Source organism: Epinephelus lanceolatus, chromosome 22, assembly GCF_041903045.1.
Source record: "Epinephelus lanceolatus isolate andai-2023 chromosome 22, ASM4190304v1, whole genome shotgun sequence".
Classification (NCBI taxonomy): domain Eukaryota; kingdom Metazoa; phylum Chordata; class Actinopteri; order Perciformes; family Serranidae; genus Epinephelus; species Epinephelus lanceolatus.
In genome coordinates, this window is record NC_135755.1 from 6,482,026 (window position 1) to 6,499,883 (window position 17,858).

General features: G+C 46.9%; 1 protein-coding gene across 22 annotated transcripts in view; it reads right to left on the bottom strand.

The window, feature by feature from the left end:
* Window positions 1–17,858, bottom strand: part of LOC144459616 (protein NLRC3-like) — an 87,629-nt gene that overhangs the window by 67,122 nt on the left and 2,649 nt on the right. For 9 of the 22 annotated variants that reach the window (XR_013488462.1, XM_078163792.1, XM_078163785.1 and 6 more), the window contains exons 3-7: window positions 17,577–17,681; window positions 17,140–17,375; window positions 15,134–16,928; window positions 13,573–13,749; window positions 8,973–9,149 (exon numbers count right to left, since the gene is read on the bottom strand). Coding sequence is in view for 21 of the 22 variants with exons in the window: in XM_078163792.1 (XP_078019918.1) it covers window positions 8,973–9,149; window positions 13,573–13,749; window positions 15,134–16,928; window positions 17,140–17,375; window positions 17,577–17,681 (2,490 nt within the window). In the remaining variant the exon portion in view is untranslated. The remainder of the gene's footprint in view (window positions 1–8,972; window positions 9,150–13,572; window positions 13,750–15,133; window positions 16,929–17,139; window positions 17,376–17,576; window positions 17,682–17,858) is intronic. The other 13 variants (XM_078163794.1, XM_078163793.1, XM_078163786.1 and 10 more) reach the window with 7 other exon arrangements.

Genomic DNA, 17,858 nt, shown 5'->3' on the forward strand with positions numbered 1-17,858 from the left:
TCTGTGCGTGAATGAAGCATGTAAGTACGTGTGTGTATTGTGAGTGTGTTGGATTGTGTTGCTGCAGTGGTGGATGTATCAGCCGGATGATGTGTGGCTGTAGTATTCGCCATGCTGCAGCCGCGTATGCTAGTTATAGCCGCTAGCTTATGTCTCCGACGAGTGTATCGAGTGCCATGTGATATGCCCGTGTTTATACCGATCGTTATCATGCCAGTTATTCAGCGCGATGTTACGTGGAGTGTTGTGTTGGTGCTGAGAGTGTTCATATGTGTCGATCTATGGGTGGGCTGGTTAGCTGGGATGTGTTTCAGAGCTGTAATTGTGCCAGTGCTCATGTTGTTTTATGTTCATTCAATCTGAGCTAAGTGGTTTCTTTATGATTTATTCATTATGTATTTGTCATTCTTACGTGCAGAACCACAGAACCAAACAGCCTGTAAGAGGGAAAATAAACAGGATCTGACAGTCACCGGCCTCCTCTTTATTGAGTCTCTGGAGTTTTGTCTGAAAGTGGTGTCCTGGCCGACACCCCGAAGTGGACTCGGTGATACCCCTGAACCAACTACCCACCCCTAGGGTTCTCCACTACATTTGATGGTCCTTCGAGCCGGATCACTGGGTTCACCTCAGAGATGGATCAATCTTCAGAATATGAGGCTCGTGGTGCACGCCCTAGACGACATCTTCGTCCCCCAGCCCGCTACGCAGACTACGATATGGATCATCGAGGCTACATCAGTCAGAGATACAGAGAGGACACAGAGGCTCCTCACCAGGAGGGAAGGGCCCGGATGACCCCCCTCACCTCAGATCATGATTCTTCCCCACGAAGCTACCAGCAGAGCCGGGATGCTGTTCTTCAAGAGACGGACCTGTGCGGTGGTGCCGAGGGTCCACAGCACATCCAGGGGAATCAGCTAGCCCCTCAGCTAGCAGTCATCAGAGAGGGAGCTAGGGGAATGGTTTCATGATCGCTGTACGTCGCCATATCCAGCGCTGCGCCCCAGACACCCACCTGAGGATATGAAAACAGACTTAGAGGATATCCGTCACGAGAGACACCTCCTCCAGTGGACCCAGCGCCGCATGTCAGCAGATCTGGTGGAGCTCAGAGCACTGCGAGCAGACATGGGACGGTTAGTGGATGCTGTTCAGAACCTACAAAGCCACTCCACTCCTCATACACATCAGCCTGAACCCGTGCAGCTACTGCCACCGGCTGCACCTGTTGAAGAGGATGACTGGCCTGCACCACCACCGTGGCCAGATCCAGTGATGACAGGGCTGTTACCTGCTGACCTACCACCCCCGCCACCACCACATAACAATGTTCAGGCAACAGTCGAGTCTCCATATGGTAGGGAGGAGGCTGTCCCAACCCCCATTTCTCAGCAGTTTGGGGTCTGCCACAGGCAGGAGTTACAGTGTGGCTCACATGTTGCTCGCCTGCTGAGCAAGTTACCACCTGAGCAGAGAGCCGAGTTTCGCCGCAGCATGTTCCATCGAGGCACACAAACTCACACCTTACCTGATCTGTCGGAGTGGCTGAAGTATGAGTCCTGGTGTCAGGATTCTGAAGGACAGTTAGCAGTGAGAGGGGCTAGGGAGAAGCCAGTGTCCCGACCTGATGGTCGCCAGCGTACTCGCCCCACTACTGTTCTCCATGGTGGGAAGGCCACTGATGAGACATCAGTGGTTCGAGCCCCGAGCAGCTCCTTCAAGGGGAAGAAGAGTAAGCCTTACTGTTCATTCTGCAATAATGAGGAGCACTATCTCAGTCAGTGTACAGCAGTCTCCAGACTGACCAAGGATCAGCTAACCGAGTGGATAAAGAGCAACAAGAGGTGTTGGCGCTGTGCACGGTCACATCAAGCTGCACAGTGCAACCTGAAAAAGCCATGTGGCCTCTGCCAAGGTAAACACCTCCAGGTGCTGCATGAGGTCAACGTGAGGTCATCTAAAGCGCCAACAGCAGCACCGGCGAGCCATGCTACGAGGGCCCCAACAGAGGTGCTGTATCTAGACCGACCCACAGAAGGTAGCCATGTCCTCCTGAAGGTCGTCAAGGTCCGTATTCACTATGGCGATAGGACACTCAATACCTACGCCATATTGGATGACGGTTCTGAGAGAACTATGCTGCTGCCAGATGCAGCAGAGAAGTTGGGGGTGCAAGGACCCCCAGAGGACGTGCCGCTACGCACCATCCGCCAGGAGGTCCAGACACTCCGTGGTGCATCAGTGTCGTTCTCCATTTCTTCCCCTGCGAAGCCAAAGATCAGGTTCAAGATTACAGGTGCATTCACCACTGCTCGCATTGGACTGGCTGGTCATACCTACCCCATGAAGCAGCTCAGGAAGAATTACAAGCACCTCATTGGCCTTCCTATACAGACCCTCACAGATGTGAAACCTATGCTGCTCATTGGGAGTGATCATCCCCACCTCGTCACCCCCATTGAACCCGTCAGGTTGGGACCTCCTGGAGGACCTGCTGCCATCTGCACGAGGCTGGGTTGGACACTACAGGGCCCAGCTAGTGTAGTCTGTCACCTCGCTCGACCACAGCAGTGCCTCTTGACAACAGTAGCACCCCAGGTGAGCGAGCTGATGAGGCATGTTGAGAGGCTATGGCAGGTTGATACAGTCCCATTCAGGAACGAGAAACTAGTCACCCGTTCAAAGCAAGACCAGGAGGCCATCAGCATCCTTGAGACGAAGACCACCAGAGTAGAGGTCGACAGCATACTCCGTTATGCCACCCCACTGCTGCGCCGGAGGGACACGCCGCTCCTCCAGGCGACCAAAGAAGCCGTTATGCCCACCTTACAAGGTGTGGAACGGCGGTTAGCCAGAGACCCTGCACAGGCTGCAGCCTACCAAGTGGAGATGGAGAAACTGATCAAGGCAGGCTCTGTCATCAAGTGTGGCCCTGAAGTACCAGTTGAGGAAGGTCGTGAGGCATGGTACATACCTCACCATATGGTGAGCCATAATGGCAAAAATAGGCTGGTCTCCAACTGTTCCTACCAGTATCGAGGGCAAAACCTTAATGACTACCTGTTGCCTGGGCCGACCTTAGGAGCATCACTTCTGGGAGTCGTGCTTCGCTTCCGAGAGCATGCAGTAGCGGTCAGTGGAGACATCAGAGGCATGTTCCACCAAGTTCCCCTCCTCCCAGAAGATCGTGCCTTGCTCAGGTTTGTTTGGCGGGATGTCAATCAAGGAGAGCCACCTGCGGTATATGAGTGGCAGGTGCTACCGTTTGGAATGACGTGTAGCCCCTGCTGCGCCACGTTCGCCTTACAGCGCCACATCACTGATAACAGCCAGCCAGATGAGGAGGTGAGGACCTCAATTGAGAAATGTTTTTACGTGGATAATTGCCTCCAGAGTGTCCCCACCATCACTGAAGCAAGGCACCTTGTTGACAAACTACGAGCCCTCCTAGCATCTGCAGACTTTGAGCTGCGTCAGTGGGCCAGCAACGCACCAGAGGTGATAAGCCACCTACCAGAAGAAAGCCGCTCTGCTAGTGTTGAACTGTGGCTGGCTCAGGACAAGACAGATGCCCCAGAATCCACTTTAGGGCTAAGGTGGCTCTTCCACACTGATGTCCTTGGCTACAAGCATCGTCATGTGGAATACGGCGTTCCCACGATGCGCAACATATACAAAGTGCTGGCGAGTCAGTATGACCCCTTGGGGTTCATCCTACCCTACACCACCAGGGCTACGATACTCGTCAGGCACCTGTGGGACAAACAGAGGGGATGGGATGACCCGCTGCTACCTCAAGAGCTTCTTCAGCGGTGGAAAGCTTGGGAGGAGGAGCTACAAGTCCTGCCTCAGGTCACCATGCCCCGACCTTATTTGCGGAAGGAGGTGGACCCTTCCGGTCTTCGCAGAGAGGTGCACATATTTTGTGACGCCTCTGAGGAAGCGTACGGCTCAGTAGCATACCTCCGGACAACTGACAGACATGGTGGAGTGTATCTGTCATTCCTGATGGCACGCTCCCGAGTTGCTCCCAAGCGATTTCACTCGATGCCTCGATTGGAACTCTGTGGTGCGCTCACTGGCGCACAGCTCTCACAGGTGCTGGGAAGGGAGCTTACCATCAACGTTGATCAGACGATCCTGTGGTCCGACTCTACAACGGTGCTGACCTGGCTGAAGTCTGAATCCTGCAGATTCAAGGTCTTCGTCGGCACCCGCGTGGCTGAGATACAGGAGCTGACCGACAGGCATGCCTGGAGATACGTTGATTCAGCAAGGAACCCTGCAGATGACGCGACCCGAGGGAAAAGTTTGAGGGAGCTGATTGAGCCGAATCGATGGAGCCAGGGACCCTCCTTTCTCCTGCATAGTCCAGACTCCTGGCCAGAAGACCCGGCGGTTGACCCAGCACAGGATACATCAGAGCTGCGCAAGTCCGCCTTCTGTGGGGTTACCGCAGTTGCATCAAGTCAGCCTACTTTAGACCTTAACCAGTACAACTCCTGGAGGGAGCTGCTGGAAGTAACAGCACAGGAGTTACATGGGGCGGCCGGCTCTAATGATCACCCTACTGCTGAAGACTACCATCGAGCTGAGCAGTTGATACTGCAGAGGGCCCAGATAGATAGTTTTCCGCAAGAGTACAGCCTCTTAAAGGGAGATAAGTCGGTCCCTAGGAGCAGCCGACTACTCACACTGTCTCCCGAGCTGGATGAGAGTGGAGAGCTCATCCGTGTTGGAGGACGACTCCGTCGGGCCGAGGACCTGGAACTGACAGCTCTTCATCCAGTTATCCTAGACCCAGGCCATCCAGCGACTAAGCTCTTGATCCAAGACTTTGATAGCCGCCTCCACCACCCAGGCCCTGAGCGAGTGTTCGCTGAGCTTCGGCGCTCCTTCTGGATCCTGCGAGGGCGTGAGGCTGTTCGACGCTATCAGTACGGCTGCGCTGACTGTCGGCGATGGAAAGCCAAACCCTCTGTACCAAAGATGGTGGACCTGCCACCAGCCCGTCTGCGCCTATTTAAGCCCGCTTTCTATTCCACGGGGATGGACTGCTTCGGGCCCTTCGAGGTCAAGGTGGGCCGGCGCCGGGAGAAGAGATGGGGAATCATCTTCAAGTGCCTCACCACCAGGGCGGTGCACTTGGAGCTCCTGACGACTATTGATACAGATGCCTTCTTGATGTCTCTTCGTCGATTTATCGCCCGCAGAGGAACACCTGCAGAGCTGTTCTCTGACCAAGGGACAAATTTCAAGGGAGGGGAGAGAGAACTCCGTGAGACCTTCATCGGAATCTCTCCCGCACTACAACAGCTCCTTGCACCACAGAAGATCACCTTCCATTTTAACCCCCCAGCAGCCCCCCACTTTGGCGGGGTGTGGGAGAGGGAGATACGCTCCGTCAAGAGTGCGCTCTATGCCACAGTGGGTGCTCAACCCGTCCCCGAAGAAGTGCTTCACACCGTGCTTACTGAAGCGGAAGGGATTCTCAATAGTAAGCCTTTGGGTTATGTGTCTTCCAATGCCAGTGACCCCGACCCAGTGACTCCCAATGTTCTTTTGATGGGGCGGCCCGATGGGTCTCTACCTCAAGTAGTCTACCCAGAGAACGAGCTCATTAGTCGCCGCCGGTGGAAGCACTCGCAGGTTTTGGCTGACCACTTTTGGGCCCGTTTCATCCGTCTCTACGTGCCGAGTCTTCAGGCTCGCCAGAAGTGGCAGGCCTCACCAGTTGACATCGTTCAGGACTGCGTGGTGATGATCGCTGATCCACAACTACCCAGAGCACTATGGCCTATTGGGAGAGTGGTCAAGACTCATCCCAGCCCTGACGGGCATGTCAGGTCGGCTGATGTGAAAGTGAGAGAAAGGGTTTACACCCGGCCGGTTGCCAGACTAGTTGTCCTCCCTGCACTTCCGTCTGGAGAAGATGAGGACAATTCCACTCCTACGCCCTCAGTCCAACCATAGACTTTGTTGCCTTTATTGATGAACAAATGTATTATACACATTTGGGGGCGGCTGTAGAAAAGGCCCCAAAGTTAATGTATATTTGCTGCTGTTAGATATGTTAGAAATGGTGTTAGTCGATTAATGGGGGAGCAGAGCCCTCTGCTGGGTTTATATCGTAACTGACCGCACTCGGTCGGGGAGGGGGTGTGTGTGGCCACGGTGAATGACGGGATTGAGAAGTTACCGTCAGATCATCGATCCGTGTTATGGCGACTGGTCTGTGCGTGAATGAAGCATGTAAGTACGTGTGTGTATTGTGAGTGTGTTGGATTGTGTTGCTGCAGTGGTGGATGTATCAGCCGGATGATGTGTGGCTGTAGTATTCGCCATGCTGCGGCCGCGTATGCTAGTTATAGCTGCTAGCTTATGTCTCCGACGAGTGTATCGAGTGTCATGTGATATGCCCGTGTTTATACCGATCGTTATCATGCTGGTTATTCAGCGCGATGTTACGTGGAGTGTTGTGTTGGTGCTGAGAGTGTTCATATGTGTCGATCTATGGGTGGGCTGGTTAGCTGGGATGTGTTTCAGAGCTGTAATTGTGCCAGTGCTCATGTTGTTTTATGTTCATTCAATCTGAGCTAAGTGGTTTCTTTATGATTTATTCATTATGTATTTGTCATTCTTATGTGCAGAACCACAGAACCAAACAGCCTGTAAGAGGAAAAATAAACAGGATCTGACACAGTCACCGGCCTCCTCTTTATTGAGTCTCTGGAGTTTTGTCTGAAAGTGGTGTCCTGGCCGACACCCCGAAGTGGACTCGGTGATACCCCTGAACCAACTACCCACCCCTAGGGTTCTCCACTACATCGCTCGTTCACTTCATTTTCCTGTTCAGCAGGCTGCGGGTCACCGGTTGCGGTGTCACCCGCTGCCGGCTGCGTCGTGTGCGAGGTACTGCTGCCAGCCTCACCTTCAGGTTGCTGCGCACCTGAGCTGCCCGCTGCCTGCTCCCTGTGCGGGCAGGATGAACGTTTGTGGCCGACATCACCACACTCAAAACATTTCATGCTGCCAGCACTTGCATACACAGTGTAAAACCCGTTTTCAAACTTGACTTTAAAGGACATCTCCAGAGTTTGCCATTGATTATTTAAATACATGAAAGCTTGCCTCCGCAGGGACTGAACGTGCTGCAGTCTGGCGTCTTTGCAGCCCAGACGAACTGTTCTGAAACCACTAGCGAACTTTCCAAACCGCGCCAGTTCTTTTTCAAGCAGCTCATTCGGGATGAAAGGAGGTCCACCTGACACGGTGACACGCGTAGATGGCACAAACAGCGGAGACACAGCAACATACTGATCATCCAGCACCAGGCCTTTTTCAACCAACAGGTGAACCAAACGCTCCTCCCAAACAAAAGCCACCACGGCTTTGCTCATCCGAGAGCCGTACGTGATGTTTCCGTGTCCGATCTGTTCTCCTAGAGCCAGGAGCACCTGCTCTACCGTGTACCGAGCGTCAGCCACTACTCTGACCCCATGCCTGATTGACATGGGCGGCGAGCCCTCCTCGGGGAGGGACGCCATGGTTCACGGTACAAACGCCACTAGTTTGCTCCTTACAGCGATAACAACAAATCAATGAATGAAACTTGTCTTACCTGTCACCAAGAAACATGCAGAGAGGAAAAAGGAAGATCAAGGTGTCACAAACTTTCCCATTCACTCGCTCCACACAGCCACTCACACACTCACTCAGACTCCCAGCATGCAGTGCAGAGAGACAGAGAGAGACAGAGAGAGAGAGAGAGAGAGAGAGAGAGAGAGAGAAAGATGGTGAGGGGGGGGGGGGGAGAGACAGAGGGAGAGAAAGAGGGTGAGAGGGAGGGGGGAGAGAGACAGAGGGAGAGAAAGAGGGAGAGAAAGAGGGTGAGAACGTTTTCTCAGTGATGCTGCTGTTGCACTAAAACACTAAGTGTTTTTTTTTATTTAGTCAATTCCAAGAACATTCAATAAATGTTAACATTTAGGTTAAACAGTATTGTGTCATTTGTTATCAGATTCAGTCTGAGATCCAAAAGCACAATTCAGGAGGCAGAGAGCAGGTGAAGCCTGGGCTTGAGGCGAGGGACAGGAGACCCGTAACGACAAAATATTGTATTTTATCAGATGGGGGAGAAAAAAGTAATATCGGCCATCTGCCGCCCTGCTCTCTCTCTCTCTCTCTCTCTCTCTCTCTCTCTCTCTCTCTCACTCTCTCTCTTTCTTAATATCGGCATCGGCATAATCGGCCTAAAGGCCATATCAGTCGACCTCTAATTGTAATGCAGCTTTTTTTCACCTCTTCTTTTGGGAATTGCCCAAAACTTCAACCTAATGTCTCTCTTCACATCTCCTGCCAGGTTGAGTCACCATCCCCACAGAAGGACTGTGGCAGGGAGGGAGAGGAGAGCAGCCTGGTCGTACTAGTCCAGGTAAAGCCATATTCATACATAGCATTTTTTAATTCATCTACAGTAATGAATTAAACATTCATTAAAAAGTGCTTAACACCATAATAGTGTACTACTATTAAATTCTACCATTTTAACATTTCACTGATAGTGTTGTTTAAGTGCTTTACTAACATAAACAATCTCTTATCTAGACTGAAGATGATCATGCATCCACCGCCAGCATCCCCGCCCCGATCCCTGGAGAGTGGACCGGTCAGGTACCAAATTCCCAGGCTGCTTTGTTGCCCCAGTCCGCCCCTGCTCATAAGTGATGATTGAGAGGGATTATTTCTGTATGAGTCTATACACTGTTTTTAAGGAAGATCCTGCAGAGTTTATCTTTAAGGTTTTAGCTCCACATTGCTCTGCCACAGTCAATGGATTAAACCACTGAACAAGACAAATAGACTTCATTGTGGATCAGTATAATATCAGCCTGATGTCTGCAGTTTAGTGTCAACACAACTTTCACATCATAATAATCTCAGCACAGGAGTAAAAAATGGTGTCTGACCTCAGAGTCTCCAGTTTACAGTGTGGACTCTCCAGAAAATCACACAGCTGCTTCACTCCTGAATCCTGCAGCTTGTAGTTGAGACTCAGGTCCAGCTCTCTCAGATGGGAGGGGTTGGACTTCAGAGCTGAGGCCAGAGAAACCCAGCTGATCTCTGACAAACTGCAGCGACTCAGTCTGAATAAAGAATAAATGATGTAGATAAAAATCATTAATAAAACAATCAGATGTCTTCAGGTGTTAAATGTGTAGCTCAACATTACTATGTCCTGATCAATGAGCTTTGCCCTAAACTGAGTAGAGTGACTTTGTCATTGTGTTATTGTGCTGATCCCAACAGGATGCAGGTTAAAGACTGGAAAATACAAAAAGTGAAAAACAGCTCTCATAAATATCACTGACAACGTGCTGCTACTTCAATAAAGATGTAGTGACTTCACCTCTTAAACTCTGCCAGCTCCACCAGTGGCTCCATCATCACTAACTCATGTTGTGCAGCCAAACACAAATCACTTATTTAAAGAATCATGAGGGTAAATTTAAGTTGAAATCAAGTCTTTAAAGCAGGGCTGTTAATATACTTTGATGCAGTAGAGATGCTTGATTATCAGGAATGGTGTCGTGTGAAATGTCCTGAACACAAGTATTTCAGATATTGTCAGGAATTATAGAGCAACTTTTCTTCTTTTTCTTTGTTTTTGATGGCACTTCCAGTTGTTTAGATTTTCAAGGTAGAAATGTGGGACTTTTACTCTGGAAAAATCTCAAAATACCGATACAGTAAAAATACTTGAGTTCTGTGTCTGTATGTTGTCAGACATGTCCTCAACATCAGGAATAATCTTTTTCATTTTCATTTCCAGCAACCCAAAAATCAAAGAATAAAGACATTTCCCTCACAAGTTAGTGGTATTTACTTTTTAATTTATAAGGAACACTGGTAATTAATTTGACTCTTATTCTGAATATAATTCAATTCATTGTATTTCTATAATGTTATGTATTTTATAACAGCTTAATTTGAAAATCAAAAGTCATCATTCTGCTAACTTTGCTAAGTCTGTCACTAGCTCCCCCATCAGCTCCATCTGGGCTGTTTGAAGGCATTATTCAATGTAACACATATTAATGTCAGTACATGGATGCACTACAGTTGTAGCATTAGCTGATGTCACCATGGAGATTAGAGTGACTGCCAGCTTGACTGTAGTTCACTCTGCTACATTACTAACTGTACTGACTAGCTGTAGCTGGGTAGCTACCTCGCTAACACTGCAAACAGATATGATAAACATGAGTAACATGACAGCTGTCAGCGGCAGGATTATATTTGACTTTTAATAAAACTTAACCAGTGTTTAACTTTTCAGCAATGTACCTCATAGTTTGCAACTATTACTGTGAGCACACCGCCTGACTCTGCTCCACCTTCTTAACTGTGATGCCTACCTTGGTGTCGGTGCTGAGAGTCTAGAAACAATGGGAGCACCCTCATTTCCCATCATGCCTGTCTAGTGCTGATCTAGTGTTTATTTAGAAGTATTGTGTTTTCTGTTAGGCCTATATGCTCCAGAATGCAAATGTGACTGTGTATTAATACAAAGTCACAGTGTTTATAATGTGTCTGTTCAGAACATGGTGGCTTATGTTGCTAATTGTCATTTTTGTGCTGGTTTAGAGTTTCAACCAATAGAGAGGTGGCTGTTACATTTCTTGAGACCAGCTGTACTTTCTAACATAATCTGAACAAATGTAATGTTGGGACTTATAAAGAGCAACTATTGCATTAAGTATCAAATAAAACCCTGTAAGAATATTATGATGGGATATAAACAGCTGTTGACATTAGCTGGAGAACCAGGTGAGCTCCTCTGGTGTGTCGGTTTCGGCCCACGGGCAGTGCGTTTGACACCCCTGGTTTACAGGTTAGGAGCGAATAATCCAGTCATTTTTCTGCTGAAATTAAAGTTATGTTATGCAGGATTGTTGGTTACCGTTTGTAAACACGTTCAACAGCTCAGGTGAAGGTAAAAGCCAACCCAAGATTCATTCTTGTTTGGCATTTCTTCTTGCTAAATTTATATTTCTTTCAGTGTTGTATCTCTTTGATTCCTGCTGCTTACAGTCTGGCATCTGGTCCCCACCTTTTTATAAAGCCCTGAGCTCACCTGAGCGCTGTGGGGGTACACGCCCAGAAAATAAGAAGAAAGTAAGAAAACACAGGCAGAGGGCAGAGTCTCTGCAGATAAATACACCAGCACACACTGAGAGTGGCTCATAAGTGATGATTGAGAGGGATTATTTCTGTATGAGTCTATACACTGTTTTTAAGGAAGATCCTGCAGAGTTTATCTTTAAGATTTTAGCTCCACATTGCTCTGCCACAGTCAATGGATTAAACCACTGAACAAGACAAATAGACTTCATTGTGGATCAGTATAATATCAGCCTGATGTCTGCAGTTTAGTGTCAACTAGGGATGTCAGTCTCAGCTAAAGATTAACCTCTGCCAGGCGACTGCATTACAGCTGTGACTCTAGACAACAACACATGCTGCTCAGCTGTGACCACTGGAGTTGTCCCTCCTGACTTCCTTACAGTCAAGATGGCGGCTAAGATAACAAAACGTCTGAGATGCTTGCTGTCTACACAGGGCTTTAAACAGATGACATTAACATAGGACATATCAAAGTGCTTGACTTATATATAACATTTACTAAAGTGCTGGACGTAATCTTCAGAGTCTGTTATAATAAAATGTATGCCTCTGTGCACCAGTCAAGTTTCTCATTACATCCATGTCTGTAAAAACATGGATGCTTCACATCCATTGTCCCCCGACAGCACAGAAGATCTATACGATCAACATCATTTCAAGGTGGACACCCAAGATCAGTGTCACCAACTCAGTCTCTGACCAAATGTCTCCCCTTCTGTTCCTGAGATATGACGTTTAATAATGACCAGAGAAGTGTTTTATGCAGAACATGATGATGTCACAGTGAAGTTGACCTTTGACCTTTTGGATATAAAATCTCATCATTCATTATTTTATCCTGTTAGACATTAGTGTGAAGTTTTGTCATCATTAGTGAATGAATTCTTGAGTTATGGCCAAATCATATTTTGTGAGGTCACAGTGATCTTGAACTTTAATCTCTGACCACCAAAATTTAATGATGTGATCTTTGAGTCCAGGTGGACGTTTGTGCCAAATTGGAAAAAATTCCCTTGAGGCATTCTTGAGATACCACTTTCACTAAAATGGGACGGACAGACGGACGGACAACCTGAAAACATAATGTCTCCAGTCACGGCTATCTCCGGCACAGAGGCATAAAACATAGAATGTAAAGTTTCAGCTTTAGAATAAATAACACACACTGACCATTATATGACGCTTGTCTTGAGTTATGCGGCTGTAAAACAGTGGACGTGTCATTTCCTATAAATTCTTCACAATAAAAGTCCCATGTTGTTTTGTTATTTTAGCTGTGTTTAGCTTTTATTGTGAAGCAGCCAAAGCAGAAAATATTGGCTTTTCATCTGCAGTGACTTCATACGAATCTTATCCGTCTGACAGCGAACATGAAACGGTAAAATAAGGCAGATATCTGAAAGTACAAACAGCAACGCAGGAGAGAAACTAAACTTCAAACCACAGAGATTCAGTTCAAAGATACAAAACTTGTGAACACACAGACACTTTGAAAACTCTGGGCTGCTGCACAGACACCAGTTGAGCCTCAACACACGCTTGTTGGAGGGGGCGGAGCCTGTCAGCTTCAGCTCCACTAGTTTGGAGTCCACATGTGTCTGTCTTTGGTTTTAGGTGGATTACAATAAGAAATGACACGTTTGGAAGATTTTATTCCACTTACAGTGATGTAACCAGAGGCTGTTAACTCAAGTAACGTCACCTGTGTGGGTCGAGGAGGAGGGAGAGAAACGCAGCCCAGCGACAGGAAAACACAGTAAAGACTCTCACACTGAGCTCAAATCAAAGCAGTGCACATAAACAAGGTCAATAACATCAATAAAATATTTGCTTTCTTTCAGGGGGGTGGGGGATCCCACTGATAGAGGAAACACTTGATAGCAACTGGGATTGTTCCACAGCACATCAGTCAACACATGGATGCATAGGGAAACAGGAGCCAGTGAATGCTTGTCATTTAGAAATGAGATCACATAGACGTATGAATCCAGATCATTAATGGTGCAGTCCTAATGGGCGTGTGAGTGTGAAAGAATATCAACCTGTCCTTAAAGTCCAAGATGTTTCCAGTGCAGACTATTTATTTGCTTATTGTTGCAGTCTAAAGGTCTGTGACTTCAAATGATTATGTGACGTTAACATGAAAACAAAGAAACCTCAGAACCTCAGGAATCTTAAATTCTCTTTGGATAAATCTCAAACTTGATGGTGTCTAAATGTTCTAAATCATCATTTCTCTGCCTTTCATAACCAACTGTTCAGCCATTTGGAAAGACACAACATTTCTGAAAACACTGAAAGCTTTATAACCTCAGTCAAGGATTTATATTATATATATCCAAAAACAAACAAACAAACACCTACATAAGCAAGTGAACTGACCTCAGAGTCTCCAGTCTACAGTTTGGACTCTCCAGTCCAGCACACAGCTGCTGCACTGCTGAATCCTGCAGGTTGTTGTTGTCACTCAGGTCCAGCTCTCTCAGATGGGAGGGGTTGGACTTCAGAGCTGAGGCCACGACTTCACAGTGAGTCTCTGAGAGTCCACACCCAATAAATCTGACATGACACATATATTACAAAATCTGTTATTGTCAAAGAGACACTTTATATTTACTTTATGGATTTGATGATAAAACAGTTTGAAATATCCTGTTTTGATGGACTGAAAATAGTTAAGAATAAAAAAAGAACACAAAGAATTCAAACTAATTAAAAGCTGATTCATGACCAGAATTACTGCCTCGTGGTCGTATGCTTCACCAGTCAAGTTACACTTACAGTTTACATCCATGTCTGTCCAGACTCATATGTGTCCATGACAGTAGACAATGATTCAAATATGGATGTTGCTGCAAAGAAGCTACTTATTCTAAAACACAGACGCTTCACACACATCTTCAACCCGACAGCACAGAAGATCTATACAATCAGCACAGTTTCAAGATCAGTGTCACCAACTCAGTCTCTGACCAAATGTCTCCCCTTCTGTTCCTGAGATATGACGTTTAATAATGACCAGAGAAGTGTTTTATGCAGAACATGATGATGTCACAGTGAAGTTGACCTTTGACCTTTTGGATATAAAATCTCATCACTTCATTATTTTATCCTGTTAGACATTAGTGTGAAGTTTTGTCATAATTAGTGAATGAATTCTTGAGTTATGGCCAAAAACATATTTTGTGAGGTCACAGTGATCTTGACCTTTGACCACCGAAATCTAATCAGTTCATTCTTAAGTCCAACTGGACGTTTGTGCCAAATTTAAAGAAATCCTCTCAAGGTGTTCTTGAGATGTCGTGGACAGACTGACAACCCAAAAACATGATGCCTCTGGCCACGACTGTCGCCGGCGCCGAGGCATGAAAAAAGAGATAGCAACAACTGGATAAAAGCAGTTTTTAGGACTTCAGAAATCTCCTTTGGCAAATGATACAGATCTTATTTTAAATGTTTAAGCATAGTGGTGAATAAACTCAGGTATTATCTGCATGTCTGATTCTATAAAACACCTTACACAATCTGTTTATGGAGTAATAACTTTACTGCTTTCACTCAGAACCATCAAATACTGCCATACTGTGATGAAATGCTGCTGTGATAAAACCTCAACAACAACCTCTGAAGTCCATCATTTGTTTTATCAGGTTCACATGGCGCCTCCATCACATAAAGGTGAAAAACTGTCAACTGGAACAATGATTAGAAATAAATAGAAAAACTGTGTTGATGAACTCAACAGCTATAAACACAACCAACTGAAACATCTACATGTTTTGCACTCACAGCATTTGAAACAGCTCAAGAACATCTGTGACAAAATACAACAGACACATCATTTGAACATTTTATGAATAATAAGAATTTCACAGTGTGTATATTTGAAGAATTAAACTACTAATCTACAATGATTTATGATGTTAATCACATCTGGACTTACCCAGCCTTTCTGCAGTTCCTCACAGCTGGAATCAGTCTCTGTCGTCCCTCGTATGATGTGTTGTATTTCTCCACGTCCAACTCATCCAGAACCTCCTCTGACATCTGCAGCATGTAGGCCAGAGCTGAGCAGTGGATCTCTGAGAGTTTCTTCTCTGATCTGTTCTCTGACTTCAGGAACGTTTGGATCTCCTGATGTACTGAGAGGTCGTTCATCTCCAGCAGACAGTGGAAGATGTTGATGCTTCTGTCAGGAGAGATCTTGTTTGTGTTCATCGTCTTCAGGTTGTTGATGGCTCTCTGGATGATTTTTGGACTGTTGTCTGTCCGACCCAAAAGGCCTCCTAACAGTGTCTGGTTGGACTCCAGAGAGAGGCCATGAAGGAAGCGGACAAACAGATCCAGGTGACCATTTTTACTTTGGAGGGATTTCTTCATGGCTCTCTGTAAGAAGACATCCAGGGATCTGTAATTATCCTGGTCTGTCTCCAGGAAGTCCTCCAGTACCTTTGTGTTCCTGTTGGTGAAACAGTGGAACAGGTAGACTGCAGCCAGAAACTCCTGAACGCTCAGATGAACGAAGCAGTAGACTGTTTTCTGGAAGATCACAGACTCTCTTTTGAAGATCTCTGTACAAACTCCTGAGTACACCGAGGCCTCTGTGACATCAAGACCACAGCGCTCCAGGTCTTCTTGGTAGAACATGATGTTTCCTTTCTCCAGATGTTCAAACGCCAGCCTCCCCAGCTTCAGAAGAACGTCCCTGTCAGCCTCCGTCAGCTCCTGTGGACTGGTCTCATGTCCCTCATCATACTTGTGCTTCTTCCTCTTTGTCTGAACCAGCAGGAAGTGTGAGTACAGGTCAGTCAGGGTCTTGGGCAGCTCTCCTCTCTGCTCTGTAGTCAACATGTGATCCAGAACTGTAGCAGTGATCCAGCAGAAGACTGGGATTAGACACATGATGTGGAGGCTCCTGGATGTCTTCATGTGTGAGATGATTCTGCTGGACCGCTCTTCATCACTGACTCTCCTCCTGAAGTACTCCTCCTTCTGGGCGTCAGTGAAGCCTCGTACTTCTGTTACCCTGTCAACACATGCAGGAGGGATCTGATTGGCTGCTGCAGGTCGGGAAGTTATCCAGACCAGAGCCGAGGGAAGCAGCTTCCCCTCCATGAGGTTTGTCAACAGCACGTTGACTGATGACTTCTGTGTGACATCAGTCACAACCTCATTGTTGTGGAAATCCAGAGACAGTCTGCTTTCATCCAGGCCGTCAAAGATGAACAGAACTTTACAGACAGCGAGCTCCTCTGCTGTGACCTTCTGTAATGTTGGATGGAAAACACGGAGCAGAGTGAGAAGACTCAACTTCTCATCTCTGATCAAGTTCAGCTCCCTGAACGAAAGCAGAATCACCAGACTGACATCTTGGTTTTCCAAACCCTCGGCCCAGTCCAGAGTGAACTTCTGCACTGTGAAGGTTTTTCCAACGCCAGCGACGCCGTTGGTCAGAACCACTCTGATGTGTTTCTGTTGGTCAGGTAAGGCTTTAAAGATGTGCTGACACTTGATTGGAGTTTCATGGAGGGTCTTCATCTTAGAAGCTCTCTCAAGCTGCTTCACCTCATGTTGGGTATTAACCTCTTCACTCTGTCCCTCTGTGATGTAGAGCTCAGTGTAGATCCTGTTGAGGAGGGTTCCACTTCCTGTTTCATCACTTCCTTCAGTCACACGTTCACATCTCCTCCTCACACTGATCTTATGTTCATCTAAAACCTCCTGCAGACCACTGTCTGCTGAAAGAGAAGGAAACATGTCAGACTAAAGAAATAAATCTGGACTCTGATTATTTTCATGACCAACATTAAAACAAGTAACACAAACAAATGAAGGTTTTATACATTAGTTTTATAAAATCTTTCATGTCTACACTTTACAACACAAATAAACCAAGAAGAATCCTGTTTTCAGACATGATGACATCAGCAGACAGATGTACAGTCTTACTTTGTACAGTGCTGGTCTGACTGGCTGTCTGCAGTCCAGCTCTTGTTCTGGATCTTTTTCCACACTGGGGACAGGAGGAGTCTCCTGATGAAGCAGACTGGTCCCAGTATGAGCTGATGCACTGTCTGCAGAACCAGTGTCCACAGCTGGTAGAGACTGGATCCTTCAGGACGTCCTGACACAAACTACAGCAGGACGGCTGCTCCTCCACAGAAACATGACTCCTCTTCTTCTCTCTGTGGAGATGAACACATTATTTAAATCTCGTCCTGCAAACTGTGCTGAAAATTATTTGCTTTATTCACACACTCAGTCACAGGCAGTTCAAATATCTCATGGTGGAGCTTCATGAAAACCTCCTGAGTAATGTTGTGCTCCACTGTGAGACGACTTTCAAAAGGCAAAAAGCTCCCTCATGTTTTTCAACAGTCTCTTACTTTGTGTCTGAGGGTCCAGGTTCATTACTGAACAATGGAGGATTAAATTTGGACCGGTCACTCTTCATAGACAGACAGCTGGACACTGGAGACTCTGCTCTCTGTCTGTGGAAACAACAAATGTTTGACACATATTATTAGTCCTTGTAAAGACCAGAGGTGACATCACAACAAGTCCTCCGACCCATACGACCACACTGATCCTATGTTCCTACCCTCTAATACGACCCACAGGAGTGTTTCCTAAATTAGTGCCCCTACCAGTGTGGTTAGGTTTAGGAA